This window comes from Gossypium raimondii, chromosome 7 (assembly GCF_025698545.1).
Source record: "Gossypium raimondii isolate GPD5lz chromosome 7, ASM2569854v1, whole genome shotgun sequence".
In the NCBI taxonomy this organism is placed as follows: Eukaryota; Viridiplantae; Streptophyta; class Magnoliopsida; order Malvales; family Malvaceae; genus Gossypium; species Gossypium raimondii.
This window is the reverse complement of record NC_068571.1, coordinates 5,447,485-5,472,689: the sequence shown is the minus strand read 5'-3', so window position 1 is coordinate 5,472,689 and position 25,205 is coordinate 5,447,485. Positions and strand designations below refer to the sequence as shown.

The 25,205-nt window shown below is 30.6% G+C and overlaps 2 protein-coding genes and 1 pseudogene across 2 annotated transcripts; 2 read left to right on the top strand and 1 right to left on the bottom strand.

The window, feature by feature from the left end:
- The first annotated feature begins 537 nt into the window (after positions 1 to 537).
- Positions 538 to 1,618, top strand: LOC128031974 (ribonuclease TUDOR 2-like; annotated as a pseudogene).
- A 765-nt stretch (positions 1,619 to 2,383) lies between these two features.
- On the top strand, positions 2,384 to 4,189 carry LOC105764804 (ribonuclease TUDOR 1-like). The gene is made up of 4 exons (XM_052633814.1): positions 2,384 to 2,518; positions 2,636 to 2,824; positions 2,906 to 2,957; positions 3,351 to 4,189. Exons 1-4 carry the CDS (start codon positions 2,384 to 2,386, stop codon positions 3,389 to 3,391), a joined length of 417 nt encoding a protein of 138 aa, XP_052489774.1. The 3' UTR covers positions 3,392 to 4,189.
- A 12,891-nt stretch (positions 4,190 to 17,080) lies between these two features.
- Positions 17,081 to 18,680, bottom strand: LOC105804309 (serine/threonine-protein kinase OXI1). The gene is made up of 2 exons (XM_012636875.2): positions 18,192 to 18,680; positions 17,081 to 18,066 (listed from the first exon to the last, which is right to left on the bottom strand). The coding sequence occupies exons 1-2, from the start codon at positions 18,608 to 18,610 to the stop codon at positions 17,205 to 17,207; spliced, it is 1,281 nt and encodes a 426-aa protein (XP_012492329.1). The 5' UTR covers positions 18,611 to 18,680; the 3' UTR covers positions 17,081 to 17,204.
- Between the last annotated feature and the right edge of the window lie 6,525 nt (positions 18,681 to 25,205).

The window sequence follows — 25,205 nt, the reverse complement described above, 5'->3', positions numbered from 1 at the left end:
ATAAAAATTATATAAAATTTTAAAATTTATCTAATTCTTTTAAATATTACTTAAATTTTCAACTTTAAAATTGATATGAATTATATAATAATTAAATATAAAATTGTAAAAAAAATTAATCATTAGCGGCGTTTATGAGAAAAATGCTGCAAAAGGTAAGCAATAGCGGCGTTTGAACCAAAAACGCCGCAACTATGTATTAAAAATTTTCAAAAAAGTGTCGTTTCACTACAGGAATTTAATTATTTAGTGGCGTTTTTGCTAAAAATGCCACAAAAGTTATACAATTAGTGGCGTTTTTATAAACGCCGCAAATATTGCAATAGCAATTTGACTTAAACGGCGTCATTTTCTTCCCCAAATTAGATTTGATTTAAACGTCAAAATTCTATTTTCTTCCCCAAATCAGATTTCCCCGAAATTTTTCCCAAATCCCCTAACTGATTGAAAACCTTAACTGATCAAGAAATCATTTTTCCTCACCAATTTCTTTTCCCTAATTTCCCCTAACTGATCAAAAACCCTATCTCTTTAATAATGAAAACCCATATAAACCCATATAAGGGTCATTCGTTTGTCAATTTTTTCGTGATACTGGGGAAAGTGATTCAATAATTTTTTAAAAAATTGGTGTTTAGGTTATTTGAGCCTGGCTTGTACAGGTCAAGGAGCAAGGACAGTAGAAAGGCGAAATAAGCCCTATTCTTTGTGAATTGCTACGTCTTGAGGAACAGGCCAAACAACAAAGTACGGGTCGATGGAGCAAGGTAATCTCTTTCCCCTTTTTATATGCACAGTCATCTAACTGACCTAGAAACAATGAGTAGGTATTAAATGAAAATGTTTATCGTGGTTGTAGGTGTCTGGTGATGCTGAGGCTTCTATTCGGGATTTACCTCCATCTGCAATTGGTGACCCTAGTCACTTGGATGCCATGGGTCTTTTGGCTGCAAATAAGGTAAGCCAATGGAAGGTATTGTGGAGCAGGTTCGTGATGGTAGTACTGTTCGAGTCTATCTGCTCCCAGATTTTCAGATTGTACAAGTGTTTTTACTGGTATCCAGGTGCACTACAAACTGCAGTTCTGCCTTTTTATTTCAATTGCATGTTAATTTGTCTTCGTGAATATTTACCTTCTTTTCCTTGTTCATGTAGTCCCTTCAATGGGTAGAAGGGTCATTAAACTGTTGTTGAAACGGATATGACCTCGATGATCAAAATGGAGATGCTTCAACTAAGCCATGGGCGCCTTAACATCTGCATGAAGCTTTTTATGTCTGCATTCTTCTTCTTCAAGTGTCCTCTGATCCATTTGGGATAGAAGCTAAACATTTCTGAAGTTCGCTACTTGAATAGAGATGTGAGTGAAAAGACTTCAGTCGACTTGTGTGAGTACATCTTATATATATATATATATATATATATATATATATATATATATATATATATCCTAAAGTCAAGATTGATGTTGTAGGTTCATATTGTTCTTGAAGGTGTTGACAAATTTAGCAATTTGATTGGATCAGTTTATTATCATGAAGGTGAAACTGGGAAAGACCTTGTATTGGAGCTTGTGGAAAATGTAAGTTCCTGGATTTCTTTTTCTGTGCATGCCTAAAATATGTTTAATATGTTATATTAGCATTGAGTACTGAATTATAGGGTTTTTATTATTCATGTTTTAGAATTGAATTACTTTTCTTTTGTTCAATTTTTGCTTGTAAAAACTTTTATTCCCAAAATATTAGTTTCTTGATAATAATTTGGCAGTTCTCCATTCGAGGAGAAGTTTGTACACTTGAACTATCTTTAAAAGATCACATTTATTTGTTAAAGAAAAGATTTTTTATGTTTGAGATTACTATTGAGGCTGTGTCTGAAGTGTTTATATGTAAAGAACTTGATTTTTTTCTCTTCTATCTCATTTTGTTGGTCATGATTTATTAGTAAAAGAATATTTTCTTGTTTTCAGATCTTTACTGAGATTGGTTTTTTCTATAACTTTAATCCTCTTTTAAATATTTTTTTAGCTGTTTTCTCCAATGAGCTGTTTTAAATCTCTAGCTTACTTTGTTTTTCCTATCCACTATGCAAATTTAAAGTTAGAAGCTACCTGTACTTATATCTTAGTGTAGTTATGATACTATTTTATGTGATGCCTTGGGCATATTATCAATTAAACTGTTTCTTTGGTTAGCAGATTTCTTTCATACCAGAAATTGTATAAAACACTATGTGCATCCTTTTTATCTTTAATTTTTGTTTACAGATTCTGAATTATTAAATTCTTTTATGCTTGCTTCCCACCCCTCATTTCTAAATCTAACAATTTCTTCTCACGATAAAAGGTCTAGCAAAATATGTTGAATGGAGTGCTAATATGATGGAAGATGATGCCAAACGGCGATTGAAGGCTGCAGAGCTTGAAGCTAAGAAGACTCGGCTAAGGATCTGGACAAATTATGTACCCCTAGCTATAAACTCAAAGGCAATCCGTGACCAGAACTTCACAGGAAAGGTAATAGCAGCAATTTTTTAATTCCTTTTTCATGCAAGTTTCTTGTACCACTTGTAAATGTTTTTTGGCTTTTTTGTAACTATTTATAATAGTATGACTTTTCAACTTAGGTTGTAGAGGTTGTTAGCGGGGACTGCATTGTTGTGGTTGATGACATCCCCATATGGTAGTTCTCTTGCAGAGCGCCGAGTCAATCTTTCAAGAATTAGGTGTCCAAAAATTGGAAATCCTCGTAGAGATGAAAAGCCAGCTGCTTATGCCCGGGAAGCAAGAGAGTTTTTGAGAACACACCTTATTGGAAAACAGGTTTGAGTAATTTTTCTTTAAAATCTTATTTTGTTACTGTTAGGAACCTTTATTCATCATATGTCAACATACTTTTCTCAGATGACTGTAGAAATGGAATATTCAAGGAAGGTTTCCATGGCAGATGGCACTGGTTAGTTCGGTAAACTTGATTCTGAATATGTTCTCTTTTTGGTAATCATTTATGTGAATGGTTTTGGCTACGGAATTTTCAACTAGTTTCATATTGTGCCTCCTGTTATTGTTTAAAGAATGGTGGGGGTAAGGAGTGCCAAAATTTTCCAAAAGTCTGTCTGGCACAGTTAATTTTGAACCCATAACAATATTTAAATACTAAAGACATTCTAAAATATTTTGAAGCTAACAGGAGAAATTGTGAAACAATGGTTCTCAATGTTCTAAAATTAAGAATCATGGTTGTCTCGCTTATTAGGCATATTCGTGTGCCATTTGACATGTTTATGCTTTCACCTTTCACTTCTCTTTTCATTTTTGGTACTGAATGCATCTTGTTTGACGTGTGAAGATTGTCAATACACCTCGAAGAGGAGTTCAATCTTCAAATGACAGGTTTGAAGTGTTTTATCTCAACTATGGAAACCAAGAGTTGGTTCCCTATAGTCAATTACGGTCTATTGATGCTTCATTATCAGCAACACCTGGGCTTGCTCAGTTATACAGCCTTGCATTTTTGAAAGTTCCAAGCCTCGATGATGAATTTGGTACTGAGGCTGCCCAATTTTCGAGTGAGCGGACATTAGGAAGTTTACTGCAATTCAAGGCAGTGAAAGAGGAAAGGGATACTTCTGGGGGAAAAGTAAAGGGATAGGGAACTGGTACTTGTCTCGTTGTAACCCTCTTTATCGAGGACCCGGAGGATAGCATCAATGATGCAATGCTGAAAGTTTGAACAATAAATTATCCCTTCTCTGTTCTACTCAACCTCTAACTGTGTTAAAAATCCTAATATGTTTAAAGGTTTGATTTTCATGAATTTAGAGGGTCATGTCCAGGTCATCCTTGTTGTGACAAAACAATGTCAACCATTTACAAATTTCTGTATCGAATTTCTTAAATCTTACGGGCGTGTTATTTGTTTGTTTTATTTTTAGGACAGTCTTACTAGGTTGGAAAAGAGGAAGAAATGGGAATCGAAGGAGAGAAAATTGATGCTTAATAAATTGGAACAGTGTCAGGAGGAAGCGAAAACTGGTCGACGTGGAATGTGGCAATATGGAGATGTAGAGTCGGATGATGAGGATTTACTTCCACTAGTTGCGGCTAAGAAAATCAGAGGTCGATGCTAGGTAGTGTAATATTTTTATCAATCACTTTTTGGGGTTAAACATCTAAAGAGTTCTAAGTTATTGAGAGAATATTTTTAACATTGTAACTTTTTAATATTATTGTAAGAATATTTTGAATTATACTTCTGTTATCAATTTATATCATATATCTTTCGTTGAATTTGAAGTATCATTTAAATTTGTTGTTTTTGGTTGGATTTCATGCTACAAGAAGGGTTGTATATGGATGAAAATTGAATGTTACAAATTTTCCAAAGTTAGTGGAGTTTTTTCATAAACGCCGCTAAAGAATGGTACTTTTAGCAGCGTTTGTGATAAAAGTGCTGCTAAAGATCATGTTCTTTAGCGACGTTTGTGAAAAAAAGCTGTTAAAAGTCATTCTCTATAGCGGCGTTTGTGATAAAAGCGCCGCTAAAGGTCATGTTCTTCAGCGGCGTTTGTGATAAAAGCGCCGCTAAAGATCATGTTCTTTAGTGGTGTTCGTGGGTAAAACGCCGCTAAAGGTCATGTTCTTTAGCGGCGTTTTTTTATAAAAGCGCCGCTAAAGGTCATGTTCTATAGCGTCGTTTTTTCACATAAATGCCGCAAAATTTAGTGGCATTGTCTATAACGGCATTTTTTGCGGTGCTTGTGAAAGCACCGCAAATAGTTTTAGCGGCGCTTAAAGCTTTTAAGCCCCGCTATAGACCTAAAAAACGCCGCTAAAAGCCTGTTTTGTTGCAGTGAATCCACACAATGTCAGTGAGAGGATATCGTTAACTCTTTAATCGAGCAATGAATTCTATTATTGCTAGTAAAGTCATGTCAAACACAAGTCGTGTACTCAACATACCAGCTATCGACTCAATCATCTTTAGAGCATAAGCCTCCACTTATATCAAAGCACAAAAGTTACATACACATGGTCAGTGACTAACTCAAGATTTAGGTAAGTCACACCATTAAGGTCACAAGTGAATCAATTCACAAACAGATTTAGAATTAATTCAATTTAGGTCCAACCCAATGTATCATTCTTCCGATGAGTACATCTACGTCTCTACCCATGGAGTTAACTGCTCTGATAGCCAAAACTAGTCATCTCTCTAATTGGAATTCTAGACAACATAATAATCCATCTAAGTATTTGAACCAAATGGTCACTTTGATTCTTTTACGGGATTATGAACTCATTTAGATTATCTACTGAAGTAAGTTGTCTTTCTCACAATGTAAATATTCTTACAGTGCCACTTATCATCAATTTGAGCTTAGACAATTAATGATCTAATATTTGCTTGTCATAGTTTCGCTATGTATGCAAATATGGAAAACAAAAATACAAAAGATATAATAGTGAAATGTGAAATTAACTTTATCTATTTATTCATCGTTCAAATATATAGAAAATAGTTACATTTCCCAACAGTTTGTTGTGCATATGGTTCAAGAGCTTGAGGTTCTCATGATGCCCATCAGGTATAGTACATCTTATTTTTATCCCTTTTTTATTGCATTTTGTTTGTAACATCACAAATTTCTAGTAGCGAATATAGTGAATTATTGGGAAATTTGAAAATTTGTCAAATAAAAGAATTCTCATTAAGATAAAGTGATTTCAAAAATGGGATTTAATGAAAATAATTTTGAAGGTGAAGATGTGATGAAAGGGCTAAATTATAAATGGGAATATGAATTACTATAGTGAAAATCACTTTTGGGACCAAATAAGAAAGATAAAAAGTTTAAGGACTCAACTAGAGAAAGAGAAAAGATGCAATTATCATCATCCATAGATTCATATTAAGTTTACTAGTGAATTATAAGGTTTAAGATTGACAATTTCCATTATTGAGAAGAAATCGTGCAAAGAGTCAAAAAAATAGACAAAATGGTAATTTTGCCATGAAAGGTAATTTGGTAAATTCTTGAGACTTTTATTATAGGAATAATATTTAAATATGATTTTTGATATTTAAAATTATTTTTAATTGTTGGGAGTTCGTATTAAAGAATCATACCACAATTTGACAAAATTAGACTTAAATAGTTTAACATGGGCCTTGGGCTAATTTGTTGGTATTTTTATAAGAGAAAAGAACTTGCCCCCCCTCACCAACCCTCGTTCTCTTCTTTTTCAGTGTGTAGCAACCTCCATGGTTGATCATCTTCTTCTTTTACATTTTTCTCACTTTTTTCTCCATTTTCCCTTAAAAGCTTTGCCTTCCACCTTAAGATTTTGTTAAAATCTTTATGGATATAATCTCCTAAGCTCAATTCTTCCATCAATTTCTTCAATGGAAGCCTAAGGTTTATGGAGCTTGAATGAGAGAAGTTAAAGGTACAGTGAGAATGCTTTAATAAGGTAAGAAATGACTTCCTACACCTCCACAAACTTGACAATTGTTGTGAAATATTATGAGAATGAATTTATATTGATTTTTGAATTATATTTTTGAATATGGAAACTGAAGAAATGATAAAAAAATAGAGTTTACAAGCTTGATTGAGGACAAATTAGAGCTTATCGAGGTAATGATTAAGTGTTTTAGAGTATCTATTAAGGTAAGTGCCCTTGGATACTCTTACTTTTCCTATACTAAATTGCTTAGGAAAATAATGAATTTAAGTTGTTCATATGAAAATAGTGTAATAAATATGATATTTGTTATATGAATATATATTAAATGTGTTATAATTGGGTGAATGCGTTTAATATGGCACTTGAATTACTTGGCTATTAATATTTGCACTGAAACAATTTTGGGACAGAAACAGTAGTGTGTCTTTGAAAATTCATCAAAAATGGTAGAAATTGAATTAGAAGTTGAGCCACATATGGTTTGAAAGCTTACGAGTCTAGTTTTTATTGGAACAAACGGAAATTTAATTCGAATTATACAATAATAGATAAATATGTTTAAGTGAGGGAAGGTTGAAACTATTGGTAGCATCCCCTTTTTCATCTTTGAAAATTTGTTAATAATAGTATAAAATGAATTAGACAATTAGCCTTATATGTATAAAACTATTATTAAGTATATTTTCTAATAAAAGTAATGGTGAATTCATCCAAATTATATTTTAGAATTAAAATATTTTTGAGCGAAAAGAGGTTAGAGTTGTTTGGAAACAACTTTGTCCTGACTTCAAAAATTTTCTAGCATGTGTGTACAAGAGTAAAAATTTTGGAAAATTTTTTGATTGAAGGTTCAAGAGTCTAGTTTCAAGAACATCAAACAGATCTTGATTTTGAATTTTTTTTTGTATTGAGAAATAAATAATTTAGTGACTACTACTCAGATAGAAAATTTTGTATTGAAAGGTAAAGAAAAATAAAAATATGACTCTACACAAATTGAAACTATTAAAAGAAATGGACATATGCACAAGGCTTAAAGAAATGTAGAAATGCGTTTGTAAATGTAAAGCACCTATGGTGCCTTCATTCGAAAAATGAACATGCCTGCAAGTAGACCTGATCATGGGTCGGGGCACCCGCCTATGCCCAAAGGACCGCTCGAAAAGTGGGAGCTTTGGGCAAAAATATTTCCCAAAAAATGGGTTTGGACAAAAAAAATAAGTCTCATTTTTTAGTCAGGCCTTGAGTAAGATTTTTTGGCTAGGCTCGAATTTACTTAAAAAAATTCATTGCTATTTACTATTGTTTGTTGTTGTTTGTTGTCATATTGATGTTGTTTTATTGTCATTTTGTTATTATATTGCTACTATTTCATTGTTATTATTTGGATATTGTACAATTCTTGTTTTATTATTAATTTTACTACTATTTTAGAGGCATTTGCTTGCTAAGTTGCAACTATCTTAGTGTTATTTAAATATAAAGTCTTTTTTAATGTATTTTTAATTTGTTGGGAAACATTTATTTTAATATTTTTAGTGTATTTGATGTTTTATATTTTTAAATTTTTTATATAAAAAATTAATATGGGTGGGTCGGGTCGGGCTCGAGTTTAGCATTTTTTATTTGGTCCGAGCTTGATGCAAAATTTTAGGCCCATTTTTTGGGCCAAGTCAAGCCCGAGCCTATATAACGAGGCTAAAATTTTGTATTGGCTTGACCCATGATCACGTCTACTTGCAAGGCCTTTTATTAATATGGATTTGATTATAAGTATGTGAAATCACTCAAAGTGCCATTATGTGTGTGTATGTATGTGTTAATGGCATTGATACATATATGTTAATTATAATTGTAAAGTGCCCTAGTAGACTTAGCGAAATGTAAGGATACGGTTGACATGACAATAGGGATTATTAGTGCACGTACATGTTATATGAAGATTTAAAGATTGGTTATATTACCTTAGCTTGATATTTCAATGTGGGTCAAATGGATGTTCTCCGTTGAGAACCTTGGTTGTGTGGGTCAGAGCACTCTTAATGCAATATCTCGGTTGTGTAGGTTGGAAGGCACTTTTGTCCAATGATTGTATTCATATTTGGTTGTATGGGATGGAATTCCCGTGAATCTTAGTTGATTTTGCTAAAGTTTACTATGGCAAAAAAAAATGAACTAAAATGAAAATGATAATGGTAGAAGTGAATATAAATGGCTAAAAACAAAACATTGGGTTATAACAAAAAGGGTTCTTACTAAATGAAATGAAAAGAATGCAAATGAATGGTTGAGCTAATAAGAATTTAATGTGAAAATACGTTACTACGGAATTGAAACGGTAATAAGTTTAAGTGTACATGTATGTGGGCTATGTGAGTTTACCCATAATGAAATTATAGTAATTGGCTCTCTTGTTTACCTTAGAATAGGAAAAGGGATGAAACTTATAGTATGGGAAGGAAATGTATGAAAAGTTTTATATATATAATGTTGGAAATTAAGGTACAAAAGATTAAATACTATATGAACCGTTCACGAAAGTTTTATATATGAATTTCATAATGTGATAAGTTAACGAACCATAAAGTGGTAAGTTGAGCCCTGTAAGTTGATTGCATTAATTAATTTGTTAATGGAATTAAAATGTGGCTTGAACGAATTGACAAAGACATGTTTAAGAAGGGCTCAACATTAACAAAGCATAAGATAAGTAGGTTTATTCATTGATACTTATTGAGCTTTTTAAGCTCACACATTAGTTGTTTAAAAACGCATAAGTAAAGGATGTTGCTCGAGAAACTTGAAGCTTTGTTCGGGAGCATCACATCACCTATCAAGTTTTAAGGTTGTTCTTTAATTATTAAATGTTATTTTCATTTGTTATAGGTATGTACATAGAGACTAAGACTATCATAAGTGTTTATAAATTTTTGGAATTGTAAAATCAAGTGTTGTTTGTAACCTCCTTGAAAGGTTAAGATAAGTTTTTGAATTATAAATTAGTAATTTGAACATGTTTATGACTTAGAATTATTATTAAATATGATTTAGAAATGTTTTTTAAATGCTTTGGAACAATGAGATGATTTGATGGTATTTAAGGATGTTTTAGAGTATTCGTAAAGTGTTTTGGGATACTCAGTGAGTGACGTCGCAACTTTAATGCTCAACATTGTGACTTCACATTCCCCATATTGCGATATCCTTACTCAATCAGTCACGTTGCGGTGTCATAAGTCACAAGTCGCTACTTCACGCCTGTTTCAGCATTTCATTAATTTAAGTCGTTTTGACCTTTTGGGACCTATTTTAAGTTCCGATCACCCCCAACCACTCCACATCCAGTCAAAATGATTTTAAATTGTTTTTGAAATTTTTAATTTGTCTAAAACATATTTTAATTATTTTACAATAAAAAATTTTTTGAACTTTTAAATAAAATTCGAGATTTCTTACTCATTCATGCTTCAATGGTATCTATCATTCACACCGACCGTCAAGACGGGTGAGAAGTGTTACATTATCTGTAAGCATTTTCTCACTTGTTGCTAATGTATTATCAGGACATGCTGTGCTGAGATATCCCATGATATTTCAACAAAGAAGAGGAAGGAAATTGTCGAGCGAGCAGCACAGTTGGATGCTGTTGAAACCAACAAATTGGCTAGGTTGCGCAGCCAAGAAGACGAGTGAAGATTGATCCTCCTCGAATGTCGGTTTTGCATTTTGGTAATAATTGATCGTTTAGTAAGTTTCAGAACTTCGGATCAAATGTTTTTAAGTATCTTTGTTTTCACTTGAATTGCATGTTTCCCAACCATGATTGGGTTATCTAATTTCAAGTATCTTCAATCCATTTGGTTTTTACAATTTCGTCCACTACAAGTATCTCACAGGTATTTGTCTACATCAACTTTAATATACGCAGTTAGATGTAGGTTTCAATCAGGAAAATGACATCTTTCCCCTACTCCACTAAATAAAATCGAAAAGAATTTTAAATTTTGAGTTAATCTAATCGAGTTATTTCAATTATTCGATTTTTTGAGTCTATTTGAATATGAAATTAAATTTTCAAAGTCAAATTGAGTTAAATTTTACAATTCAATAACTTAAATAACATATTGGTGTAAATATAATACATGTTTGGTCTTTGTCAATTTTGAAAATGAACAAATTGATCTCCTCTCAACAAAAATTAAAAAAATCTAAATATTTATAAAAATTCCAAATTTTAAATTTTTAATTTTTTAAATATATATAAAAATTAAAATAAATTGTTTTAGTACCTAAATAAGTAAATTAATTATTTAAGTTTATTATACTAAAGTTTTTTTTTTTTGCTCTTATTTTGCTTTGAAAGAGTTTTCAAAATATATAGTTTCAAATTTATATGTTCTAATATGGAATTAGTTATATTGTAACAAAATTTTAATTTGACATGTTTAATTTTTTAATTTAACTCGAATAATTTTATTTTATTCGACTTGATTCGACTCGAGAAAAACTTAAAACGAATTAAAATAATAAAATAAGACTCGTTAACTCAATTAACTTTTAGTACTGAAACAATTGCAATTGCGATTGCGATTGCGATTGCATTTAATGTAATTCCCATTATTTCATTACTTTTCCACCGCAGATCCAACTGTCTATAAAAGAAAATGTTATTTAATTTTAAATATTATCAATTTAATATAGGAAAAGAATTCATAAAAGTTTTTTTTAAAGGAAAAGTAGAGTATAATTACAAATACAAATTAGACGTGGTAATGAGTTAATAATCTCGTATGGTGGACTCGGATTTAAGCATAATTGTACATAGTAAAAGTTAATACAATTGTATATGATAAGATTTGAATAAATATATTTAAAAAAATTAATTTTGTGGTAAAAATGGAAATTTAAAAGTTTCAAACAAAGTTTTATATTTTTTTTAATTTTATTATAGGTTTTGGTTATATCTACTCTTTTTGACACAATGTCTAAACCTACCAATAGCCCCTCCTAACCCATAAATAGGAAGATAATATTCATGCCAGTCGAGCTAAGACTCAATCGACAAGTTTTATCTTTTATCTTTTCTATTTGGGAGTGAATAATTTTTTTATAAATGAAATGTTGGTTTATTGTACTATGAACCTATTCGGGAAAAGTTCTTTTCAAAAATTTTGGGTTTATTTTGATGTAATAAAATATAAAATGTTGGGGATCGACCCGTATAAACAACAAAATAATAAAAATGAAAAAGAACGATACAAATATTTTACGTGGGAAACCCTCCCAATAGGATAAAAAACCACACATAAAGGAGGTTTCGGCTTTTCACTAATGAGTAAATAAATAGGAGTACGATATGGAGAAAATAAACCTAAATGTACTAAATATATAAACTTATACCCTGAAAATAAAGCTTTAAATCTCATCAAGTTCTCTCAAAATGGGTACAAAATTATCTCCATAGTTACCACAAAAACTCTCACCAAAACTCATTTGTGACTATATCTTGTCGGAAAAAAAAAAAGCCCTGTAGTACTACATATTTAATTGCCTCTTAATTGGCATCTCGAATCAAAGATACAATGGCCCCTTTAAATAGGCTAAAACTAGAGTCCTAATATGACTATAATATTCTTAGAATAATCAGAGTCTAACTAGGAAATAAATAGCAGACTTTAACTAGGAGAAAAAAACCCAATTGAATTTGGGAATACGTTGTCACATTGTTTTCTTCTCATCAGGACGCCTCCATCGCGTCATTGTGACATCGTAATCCTCATCACAATGTTGTCTCGTAAATACGAGACACACCCCATATAAAACTTATACTCTTTTATTTGTTAATTGAAAAAAGTAAAAAGAAAAAATAGAACTTGTGGTTTCAATGAGATAATTGAGTTTTAACATGAAGGGTGGTTTGACTTATTAATTTTAAGGTAGAATACTTAATTCGCCACTTAATTTTTAGGGTGTTTTCATTTTAGTCACCGTACATGCCACATCATGTTTATACTTTTATTTTGGTCACAAATTTTAAGTCGCTTTTATTTTGGTTACCCAAAAATATTTTTTTTAAAGTATTGTTTGAGGTAAAAAATCAATTATTAAAGGGAAAAAGCGATAAAACTAAAATAATACATAAAACTTGTCAAGTTGCATTTATTTATCTCATTGCTGAAATTCTATTTTTTTAATATTGAAATTTTAAATTTCAAAACATCAAAATAAATTGAATAAATTGTTTTTTTTATCTTTTGATAATGTCAACGGATTTGTTATTATAATATTAAAATTAATTAATTTAATATCCTTTTAAAATTTTAAAATTTTATTTTATGTTTCTAGATTATCCTTAACTAAATTAACTCAAATAACACAAATTTAATCATTTCTAAACTTAAACTTCTTTTATTTATATAATCCCGAATCTTCCAAACTAAGCTAAACGTAAAGGAAAAAAATACTTGCGTTAATTAAATTAATTGTTTGTTCTTCATTTGGATAAAGAAGTGATGAAAAAATATGAGTTTTGTTTGGGATGAAAGATAAAATTAATTAATTTAATTAACTGTAAGGATTTTTCTTTACTTTTAGCTTAGCATAGAAGATTCATGATCATATAATAACAAACATAATGTGGCATGTACACTTAATCGCTATGAGAGATTTAACACTCAAGTGACTAAAATGAAAACACCCTAAAATTTAGATGGCGAACTAAATCGTTTACCTTTTATTTTATCGTAGTTAGGTACACAAAATAATGAGAATTTTTTAAATAAAATTTTTATTGATATTAAGTTTTAAAAGGAAAAGTTTACATGCTTTAAGCTCTTATACTCATCCCACATTTATTTATTCATTCTATTTTTATTTTTATTTTTATTCTCAGTATAAATATTATATAAAATATATTTATTATAAATAATATTTGACTTCAAAGGCAAAAATTAAAATAAATAAAAAATGTATGAGTTTGACGAAGACACATTTATGAACTCAAATGTGCTTTTGATAAGCAAGGCTAAACATAACCCACACTAAAAATGTATGTAGTCTACCAAATAGGGGAGAAATAACAGGAAAAAGGAAAACAAGGGTACCTGGTAGGTAATTTGATGAAGACCACCTACTGATGATGTACGTATCTAAAATTAATTTCACCAAATGTAGATATATTAGTCATGGACATTCCTACTTACGACTTCCTTACTTTTATTTACATAATTGTGCATGATAGGTCTCGGACTTAGGTACTCAAGACCCAAGATCTCTGATGAACTCAAGAGTCAAGACCCGTATTAGTAAATATAGTGTAAGTAAATTCTTATTATTGTTAGGTTAATAAAAAGTAGCTTGGTAGGTAGCGATTGCTTCCCAAGCCATTAAACCATGTGGGCTATACCTATTTCTACAATACAACATAAACCACATGTTAAACTAACTCCTAGAAATGATGGTTGCCCTTGCCTCCCTCTTCTGAACTCTACCCATCTAATTCTATTTATATATTTTACAAACTATAAAGTGTGGCCAAAAGATTTTTCATACATTTGATAAACCCCTAATGTCCAATTACTTAGATGGCAAGGATAATTTATTATCGTAGATAGTTGTTTTCTTTTGTTACTAACTATCCAATCAATGGTAATTTCAGGAAATTTTGTTCCTTGCATATATATTTTTTAGAGCTAACTCTATGTTGAGAACCGGTTTTGATTAGCAGGATTCTTGGGTTATTTCACTTTTGAGAGTATGGTTTAGAGGCTAAGATACGAAAATTGTTGAAATTTTTTTCTTTTAACTCTTTTTTTGGAAATGCAAGTGCTTTCTCCTTATTTCTTTAACGAACAACCGTTGCATTGGCACTTAAAAGCCTTCCTTGCTAAAATATTTCAAGCGGGTGCAACTTTCATTAATCGTCATTATAACTATTATCTAACTTCCTTTTCTACAGATTATAAACAGAAGTTTGAACGTATCATTTAGGGAGACCTTAGCAACCTAAAATTCTCTCTATAATTTTTTTCTACAATCATAATTCCCAACCCCTTATTTTGTCCTTCACCACCACCTGACCCCAATTTGTTTTTCTAAAAATTGGTACAATCTTTTTTTCCGCAATCTCTCCACGACTTCTCATCTTACTAGATTGTAATATTTTCTCACCTTTAAAAAAAATCATTTACAATTATTATTGCTATTAAGGTCGTAACAGGGAAATTTTCAAGCTTCTAGAATGTAGATGCTAATTTCTCTAGGATTTCATCATTAGAATTGGACCAGTCTGATGGTGTGTGTATATTTGACCTACTGCCATTTGCTGTTGCCCGCCGCTAAAACTGCTGCAATTTAAAATCCCCAATATTCCCTACCAAATTTTGAGGTTTGGAATCAAAATTTTGAACAATATATTTGACTGAATTAATTGTTCTTACATCATAAATATCATCTAGGAAGTGACTAACACGACTCGAACTTAAGTTATTCCCTAGGGCGGTGAACACTCTTGACTATCATACCATCACATGGTGTTTACTATTTATGTTATATTTTACAGTGTACTGTAATAATTGATTTTAATTATAAGCATTCACTTTATTTCGTGGCATAATCAAATTTTATGATACTGAAAAAAATATGTATATATTGTAAATATATTAAATAAACGAGTCTTTGGTTGAAATGATAAAATTAAAACATTAAAATGATGTTTTGGGTTCAAATTTCATCAAATTTAAATTTTACATTATTTAAAGCCAGAAAAATATCCCCATAATAATATTGTTATTTTATGAAAATGTTTTCAATAATTGCTCGTTAACTTGGCTAATATACTAAAAAGACCCTTAAAGTATTATTCTTTGTTTAAATAAGTTCTTTTACTATTTTTGTAATTAAATAAGTCTCTAGCCTATCATTTTATCTATGAAAATTTTATTTTAATATTAAAGTATAAATATTTTAAATTTTAAAAATAATATACAGTTTATGTTTATTTGAACTTGATGAGAATAATTTATTAAATAGAAAGTAATATAATATTTTTAAAGTAGATTAGAAAGATATTTTAAAATTTCTTGAAAGTAAATATATACATATAACATAATTAATCATTTTTCAAATATTTTAATTACTGTTTTAAGAGGTTGATATTTAAAATAATTTTAATTTAATAATAAAATCAAGATTTTTTATGGGTAAAATATATAAAGATTCTATACCCGAGTAAAATAAATAAATAAAATAAATGTTAAAATAGGATAAGCCCCCCATTATTTACTAATTTAGGCAAACTGAACAGTACCCTACGATACCGCCTGAGCAATTGACGGCACTCCCTCACCTGCCACCGATGTTTGAAGCAATCATTAAATTTTAAAAAAGAAAAATTTAGAGTGCGCCTAAGCAATCGACAGCACCAATATTGATACCTAAAAAATACTGTTTAATTTACCTAAATTGTAAAAAATGACTGCTTATCCTATTTCAGTATTTTTTTTAATTTTTATATTATTTAGGTATAAAAAAAACCAGATATTTAACCGGTAAATGTTAAGGCACGTTGAATTTCTTAATTTATTCTTGTAAGCATATTCGGCCATTCACTAATCAAAGTAAGGTAAATTTTCGATTTCCAAGGCATTAGCAATAGCCAATAGAACAGAGGATAGCCAACTGGTTGGCGCGACAATACTGAAAGGTGCGTGCGCCCGTTTTATCCTCTATTTTAGAAGGCATATTCCCTTAGCTTTTTATTTTTAAAACCGAAATTAAAATTATATAAAATAAAAATCAAAGTATCTGAAATTGATAATTGTGATCCGGTTTAGGTAAATTTATTATTTTATTAGGACTACTAGCGGTGTTTAAACAGTTAATCGATCGGTTAATCAAATTGAACTAGTATTAATTAAATTTACTCAACTTTTTAATCTTTTAACCGTTAATAGAATCGAAATTTTTCAAAAAATTAACCGAACGAAATATTTCGTTAACCGAATTAACTGAAATTTATATGTTTAAAATAAGTAAAAATATAATAAATTTATAATGTTCATTTGACCAAATTAACCGAACTTAATCAAACTAGTAATAGCTTAATATATATAATAGATACTATTATTTATTAAGTTCAGATAATTATCAAATTCTGAATCGAATTAACTGTTAACCGAAATTTTAAAAAAAAATTAAACGACCTCCGACTGAACTAGATCGATTAACTGTCAATTCAGTTTGAATGCCCCTACTTTTAACCATATATATTTTTATTTGGTTTGATTTGGATAAAATAGGTTTGATGTGAAAAATTTGAAGTCAAACCAAACTATGCGGACCAGCTATTGAATAATGCAAAACCCAAACGGACCAAATATGTGGGTTGGATTCGATTTTTTTGATTTCTTTGCTCAATCCTAGGAGTTATTAATTAGTATTATTTTGGTGGAAGAACTCAAATTTTTGGGGAAAATATTAAACAAAATTTAGTCATGAAAACTTTAAAATAAGCATTGAGTCAAAAGTTAGCATTGTACGACCATTCACGTGATTTCAGGAAACACATCACATCCCACGCTACAGCAGCAGCAACAACAACCAGATCAATAAAAAAGAAAGAAATCTGAGACTGATTTTAACTGAAAGTTATGAACCCAACGTACGAGAATTATATGTTGAATTCATATTGTGTAGTATAAAAAAACAAAATAATGATGAATGATGTGTGAAGTTAGAATACAGAAAAGGGATTATTGTTTAAATTATGTGAATCGTTAGTATTAGGATTCTCATCATTGCTACCTTTATTCTTCCCACCATCTTCGCCATTGGCGAATATTTCTTGGACAAATGACTCGACATCATCAAATCCTTTAATTCCTTCCTTGTTCACCACTGAAATCTCAGCCTCTGATTGTGCGGGAATATATGGCGGCCGATCCATTTGCAGTATCAGATCCCAATCAATCCCCTTAAAATAATCGTGCCCTTTGATTCCTTCTAATGTGATCCGTTGCTTTGGATCTTTTTGCAATAATTTTCTTATTAAGTTCCTCAACGACGTCGGTTCGCCCACGAGGTCGGGCGGTTTCGTTAAGATCCTGTAAAAGGTCTCTTTTCGGTTCGGTCCCCTGAACGGCGTCGTCCCGTACAGCATTTCGTGGAGGAGGATCCCTAGAGACCACCAATCCACGGCGAAATCGTGACCGTTGCCTGATATGATTTCTGGCGCGACGTACTCTTCTGTTCCAACGAACGAGTTTGATTTCTCTACTGATTCTGACTCAGTAGTACGCTCCGAGTTGACACTTTCTTGAGATGCCGTGTCGTCCGGAGAGATTCCGGAGTTACAGCACCTAACAAAAGGGAAGAATCGCTTTTTCTTGACTGAGTCCGGCGGCGTTTGATTGACCGAGTTGGGAGGAATCGATTTTTCAGGCGACATAGGAGAAAGTTTCGTGGAAAGATCGAAATCTACAAGCATGAGATGGCCATTTTCTTGGATCATAATATTTTCAGGCTTCAAATCTCGATAAACAATGCCTAAATTATGAAGATACTCCAAAGCCAGAACCATTTCCGCTGCATAAAACCTGGGGAAAAAAATTGAGAAGAAAATAGTTTTAAGTAATACTTTCTTGAAACGTGAAATGAATCTCATTCAATTTCAAACCTAGAAAAATGAGACTGAAAAAAAAGAAGAGCAGTTTATTTATACCTTATAATATCATCGGAGAACATTTTCTCAGTCTGCTTCTTTCTCAAAGAATTAAGATCACGACCGGGACAATAATCAATGGCGTAACCGACGACTTTATCAGTAGCCAAAACTCCTCGCAACCGAGGTAAAAGCGGGTGGTTAAGATTCCTCAAAACTTCCTGTTCAAAACTAACTCTTCTATACTCGTTTCCTTCATTCCCATGACTAGTCTTGACTGCTTTATGATTCTTCTTCTCGATCGAATCTCGACATATTACTTTCAAAGCTAAAACCTCATCCTTCACTTTATCTCTGGCAAGGAACACTACTCCTTTCGCTCCTCGTCCTAGAGCCGTAACAATTTCCAAGCGATCTAAATCCAAGGTAGGGATCGAATGGTGTGGTCTTCGATCGAGTTGTTGTTGATCGTCAATCATGGCGGAGGCTGATAAAACCCGGTTGGCTTTAATGTTTATTTCCTGGGGTTTTGGGGAGGTGGTTGGTGGCTAACAATTTATAAGGGTTCAATATTTCTTCTTATTTAATAAATAAATAAATAAAATTTCTTGCAGAGGAAGTTTTCAAAATTGAATGCCATTTCGCCTCGTGTGCAATTCCGGCGGTACATGCCAGATGTCGTGCAATCAATGGGCTTCTCTTTTTCTTTTTTTTTTTATCCAGACTTAAATTAATAGTTGGGTGGAGGTGGGGCTTCTAGAAGACGTGAAGGGGTTGTTTCAGCCGCGGGTGGTGGTGGTCAGGTGTTTGCTTGGTAAAGTCATAAAGTTTTAACTTTTACTTTTTATTATATAGAAAAACAGCAAGAAACGCGCTTCTAAAGGTCTAGCCTTCGGGGTTTCAAAGTAGTGTTACATAATCAAGAAGAAAAGGTGCGTGCTTGAACCGCAAGAAATCAAAATTACTCCTTCTTCCTATTTGTAGGATGCATTAATATTTATAATAATTATATTATTCCCATAAATTCCTAGGGTATACAATTAAATGTTTATAATATTTTAAATTGATAAAAATATTTTATTAAATTATTTTTTATGTAATGTGATGCACGATATTCTACTCATTCAAAAGTTGTTCTAAATTTATGTAATTTATTCAAAATTTGATTTTTTTGTTTAGTTGTTTAAAAAATTTTAAAAATTTATGAATAATATTTTGAAGTTTTCAAACTTGTAAAATTGTTTTTAAAATATTATTTCCATTTTATGAAACTTTTAAATGTATTAAACTTTTGATTTTTTATTGTATTTTAAATATCATTAAATATAAAATTTTTAAAATGTTTTAAAAATGTAAACAAAAAAAGATTAAAATGACATGAACCGTCTTTGTGGAAGCAAAGTAAGGAAGGTACAAATGAGCAGGACAAGAAGGCATCACCTATCAAGGTTTTAGGCAATTAAAATGTGGTAGAGTAAGTCTATTATCACTGATCCATGTGGTTCCTATGGATCTAATCTAACTATAATTTAGTAAATGTTATTAAAACAATGTTATAATAATTTATTTGGTCGTTTAATTTTACAAAAGGAAAAGTTAAAATGACTTCTCGTTTAATATTTCGTCTCTTTTAATTTTTAAACTTGTATTGTCTGTAAAAACACTTCAAAACGGATGAAAAAGTTAACGTTTGTTAACTTTATTGACATAGCAATTCACATATATACCATATCAGTAATTATTTTTAGGGTAAACTATAAAAATAGTCACTTTTGTTTGCCTCAGATTACATTTAGTCACTTACGTTATCGTTTTGTTATGAAGTAGTCACTCTGCTGTTAAACTCCGTTACCTCCCTTACGACAATCCTACGTGGCAGTCCAAATGGGTTTTAAATGCCAACTTAGATGTCCAATCGGGACAAGAATAAGTTTTTAATTAATTAAAAATTTTAAGTTAATTACACCTTCAACGGGAAAAAAAAAATCATTCTCCTCATTTTTCTTTTTATTTTCTTTTTCATTTTAACTATAAAAACTATTCTCATCCCAGTTAGATATCTAAGTTGGCATTTAAAATCTATTTAAACTGCCACAAAAGGTTATTATTAGGGAGGTAACGGAGTTTAACAGCAAAGTGACGAATCAAATTCATTTTGACCCAAAAGGGCGGCGATGGCGACTATTTCAGTAATGTATGGATGGCCGAAGGCAGAACCTTCAACAAGGAAAATCAGCAAGACTTGGTCCAAGTACCAATTATGGATTTGGGCCATTTATAGGCGGTAGGTCTAAGTAGACTCAATTATCCACCCACCCACTCTAGTCTACCCATTCATTTATGGCTGTGGTAAAGCTCCATCCAACCTAAGCAATCATTTGCCCACCAAATGTGAATGCCATGCTCATCTAGCCTCTTTTCACTTCCAACTCGCTTAAGTTCTACTATTACTTTCTGTATTTTAATTTAATTAATTTAATTTTTATTTTTTAAATTTGATGAATTTTATTTACCTCTGGTTATATTTTAGTCACATATGTTTAAAATGTTACGTTTTAGTCACTTACATTATTGTATTGTAACATTTTAGTACTAAGTCGTTAACGGTGTAACGATGTAACGGTAATTTAATTTTTTATATTATATATCTTTATCGTTTTTAAATGATTAAATCAAATATTTATAATTTTAAGGGGGTCAAAGTGTAATTTTATCTTCACTAATTTATAGTTTTAAAAAATTTAGAGGGCCTAAATAGTATTTTTTGCATTTTGGGGGGGGGGGGCAGGGCCCATGCCAGCCCTCCTAGATTCACCTCTGGTTACACTGTTAATGGCAATTAATGATTTAGTGACTAAAATGTTACAACACGATAACGTAAGCGACTAAAACGTAACATTTCAAACATAAGTGACTAAAATGTAACCTAAGGCAAACAAAAGTGACTATTTTGGTAGTTTACCAAATTTTAGTTTTGACCCAAATAGTAATAGTTAAATTCGTTTGGTTAAATTCAATAACTAGTCTATATTCATCAGGTGGATTGTTCTAAGTTCGTATACTTTTCGAATTTTAAAATTCCAGTCTTCACGCAAATGATAGTTATTAGCAAGCAATTTGTAAAAACAAAAAGTTGACACAACAGTACAGATATAATAATATGCTTACCGTATCATATTGTAGAAATAGAACTTAATGAATTCAACAATTATTCTACGGTGATAATTGAAATTTGAAAATTTTAAAAAGTACAAAGATTAAAAAGAACAAATTAAAATATAGAGATTAAATCCATAATTTTCACAAAGTACGAAACTAGTAGCAGAAATTTTTTTATTTATTTTGCTATTTCCTAATACATCATTAACATCTACATATTTGCATGTTGCAGCTCCAATTAAAGATATAAATTTTGGGTAATTTTTTTAACAATTAATAAATTTAAAATTCCATTATTGAATTTGCACATTCAATTAAAAAAAGAAAGAAAATGCATAGATGGTGAAGTTTGGCCTTATCCTGATTCTGATTGGTATAATGGGTTGTCATTGAAAATAACCCATCACTATTATAATAATGATTCCCCACATCAATAACAATATCCATCTCTCTTCTGCAATACCTTCAACCATAAAATGGTACTTAAACTTCTTTAATTAGTATTTAAATTTTTCTTTATCAGAATCGGTATCTAAATTATTAAACCGTTATCTATTTTACCCTAACTATTAGTCCCGAATCATAACTTACCACGTAGCTAAAAAAATTAAAAAATTAAAGAAAAACTAGTTTAAAAATCGAAATCATTAATGTTTTTGAATTTTTTTTTTGTTTCAATTAACTCCTTGTCTCAAATTATTTTGTGCGTCAATTTCCTGTCTGGCTGTTTCTCAACTATTTAATGTTTTCGTGTTGTCTGCTATTTGATGTTTACGTAGTATTATATAAATTATATATTTAGATGATTAAATTTTAGTTCGTTTGGCGTAGAGGTGTGCATGGGCCGGGTCGGGTCGGGTCCAACTAAAAATTCAAGCTCGTTTGTTAGGTTCGGGCTCGGCCCAAAAAATGGGCTTAAAATTTTAGCCAAGCCCGACCTGAATAAAAATACTAAAACTCGGGCACAACCCGGCCCACCCATATTATTTTTTATATTATTTTAAAAAATATATAATACATCAAAAATACTAAATACATCAAAATAAAATATTTCCCAACAAATTGAAAATAAATTTTAAAAAATATGTATACTTAAATAACACTAAAATAGACGCAACTTAACAAGCAAATGCCTCTAAAATAATAGCAAAATTAATAAATGTCTTTAAAATAATAACAAAATTAACAATAAATAAGTTTTATACAATATCCAAACAACAACAACAAAATAGTAGCAACATAATAGTAAAATGATTGCAAAATAGGGAGAAAACAATAAGAAAATAATATTTTAAAAAAGCATATTTTTTTATCTTTTAGTGAATTCGGGCCGGGCCAGGCCCGAGCAAAAAATGTCTTACTCGAGGCCCGGCCCATTTTTTAAACGGGTCTTATTTTTTTGTCCAAGCCCATTTTTCGAGTCTATATTTTTGCCCAAACCCTCCCACATTTCAAGCTGGACCGAGTGGCCCGACCCATGAGCAGATCTAGTTTGGCGTTATTATTGTTGCAACAATCAAGAAGAAAACGTGAGTTTAAGTATATTTATACATAAGAAAAAAAAATCATAAAAATATAAAACGAGCCAAGCTCGAACCTTGAAGGTTGAAGCTCAAGCTCGACCTATATATTAATCGACTTAATTTTTTCTCTTAAACTCATTTTTTTAATTCTCCTACTTTTGTCCAAGTTTGAAAAAGTCTAGTATTCAGTGTGGTTGTTGTTATTTTTGACATTTTAATCTCTATTTAATGTGCATAAATTCTTTTGAACTTGAATTTGTATAATTCTGACTCTCAAATGCATCCTCTACTTTACTAAAATTGATAAGTTGGTCCGTTTATTTTAATTTATTCTAATGTAGTCTTTATATTTTATGAAAACTAAAAGTTAATTCAATTAGGTAACACTGCTAAACATATTCGTTAAATCAATGACGTAAAATCAACAATTCCATAATTTATATGCAAACAATAAAAAAAATTCTACTATTTAGATGCAACAAATATACAAATATTAATTGTTTAAGTTTATTTTATTAAATTAAAATATTTAATATTAAAAAGTGTTGAAAATTGATATTTGATGGCTTTTATATGAGATAAAGAATAGATAATTAAGTTATGCCTCGTTTGATTATTAGTGTAATAAATATATAAGGAATAAGTTAGTACAAATTTAAACTTAAAATGAGTAAAAATTATTGTAAAAATAAACGAAAAATTTTCCTTCTCTTTGCTAAAAATAAGTCATAAGTGTGACTAAATATTACCAACTGAATTAGTTTATTGCTAACCCATATACTAAAACATACATAAATATTAATACTCCTGATTGTTGATTTAGCCATCTATGCCGGCTAATGAAGACCATAGATTTTGGCCAAATCAAACTATTGTTTCATGCCTATAAGGTAACGTTTGGTGCTTTCCCATGTTATAATTCCGATAGAATGTGATTGTTGAGAAAGTTACTTTACAGCGCTTGGTATATATTAGAATGTATTGATTAAAATTCTAGGAAAGTTGCACGTTTGGTTCACTAAGTACTCTCCTAAGAATGTAATGGTAATTTACGAACTTATGCTTATAAAATAAAAGATAATATTCTTGTATTTAATTTTTATAATAAACTTTATTCTTAAAAAATATTTGGATTAAATAGTTAATAATAAATTTTAATTATTTTTTATTTTATAATGTTAATTGAAAGCAAATTTGTCTTAATAAAACACATAAAAAACTGTGTATTTTGGAATAAATTTAAGAAGAATGTATATATAATATTTGCGAAGAATCTATCGAGTAATAGAGAAAATCAAATAGTAAGAGTTAGGATAAAGGAAGCGGGCAATAGCTTCTCTCTCTTTCTTTTTTTTTTTTTTATGTTTATTGACAAACCAATACCATGAATCAATATAAAATAGGGTTAATTTTGCATCAATATTATTTTAACTTTCCAATCTACAGGGGAAAGTTTTCTTTCCACATTTTATCATGGAAATCATATTGCCATTTCATAGGAAGGTTAAATTCTAAGTAAATAAAAATTGACATTCAATTGATTAAATTTCCAAGAAAGTGACTACTTTCCATCATACCAAACGTCACCTAAGATCGGCTTTCAAAAAAGAAAGAAGATCAGGTTAAATTGTAAATTTTATCGATGTATTTTATAAAAGTTAAAGAATTAGTGTATCTACATTAATTAATTAATTAATTACAATTTGATGTGTGTACTCACAATAGAACTAATTTCCTAATTTTTATAAAGTAGAAAGATAAAATTCAGAATTTTGGGGGGGGATAAATTGGAGTAAAAGCCATAGAAGGCTTTTTCCTAGAGAACCCAGAGGAAGTTCAAAAATAGAAAAGGGAAATTTAGGAATTTGCATTTATGTGTGGATCTGCAATCCTACCTAATTCACTCCTTTTCTTTGCTTTCTTATCAGTAAGGTCACTTCAATACACATGATTTTGTTTCTTATTTATATTCATGTCTTTCGCAAATGCTTTGGAATTTGCAATGAGAAAAGCCAGCACATGAACCAATTATTGTGTATCACATCAACAACAATGATTCATCATCATCATTCATCCAAATAACTACAAACAACATTAATTCACTTAAACTCAACTCAAACCCATACATAGTGAGATTTTAACATGAAATTCCAAAGTTTCTCAACCCAAAACCTCGGAATTTGATATATTTTATTGGTAGAAACAGCAATCACCAATCGGATCCTGTGTAGAGGATAAAGGGTATGAGAGCTGCGGGCAGACAAAGCATGCGCGTTTCAGTTTGTAAGGCTAGGAGCAAGTATCGACCAATGCAGTTGGCAAGGCACATGGTAGACCCATTAACGACCTCTCTCTGTACTTTTACCATTATCTTCAAAATTTTGGGCACCAA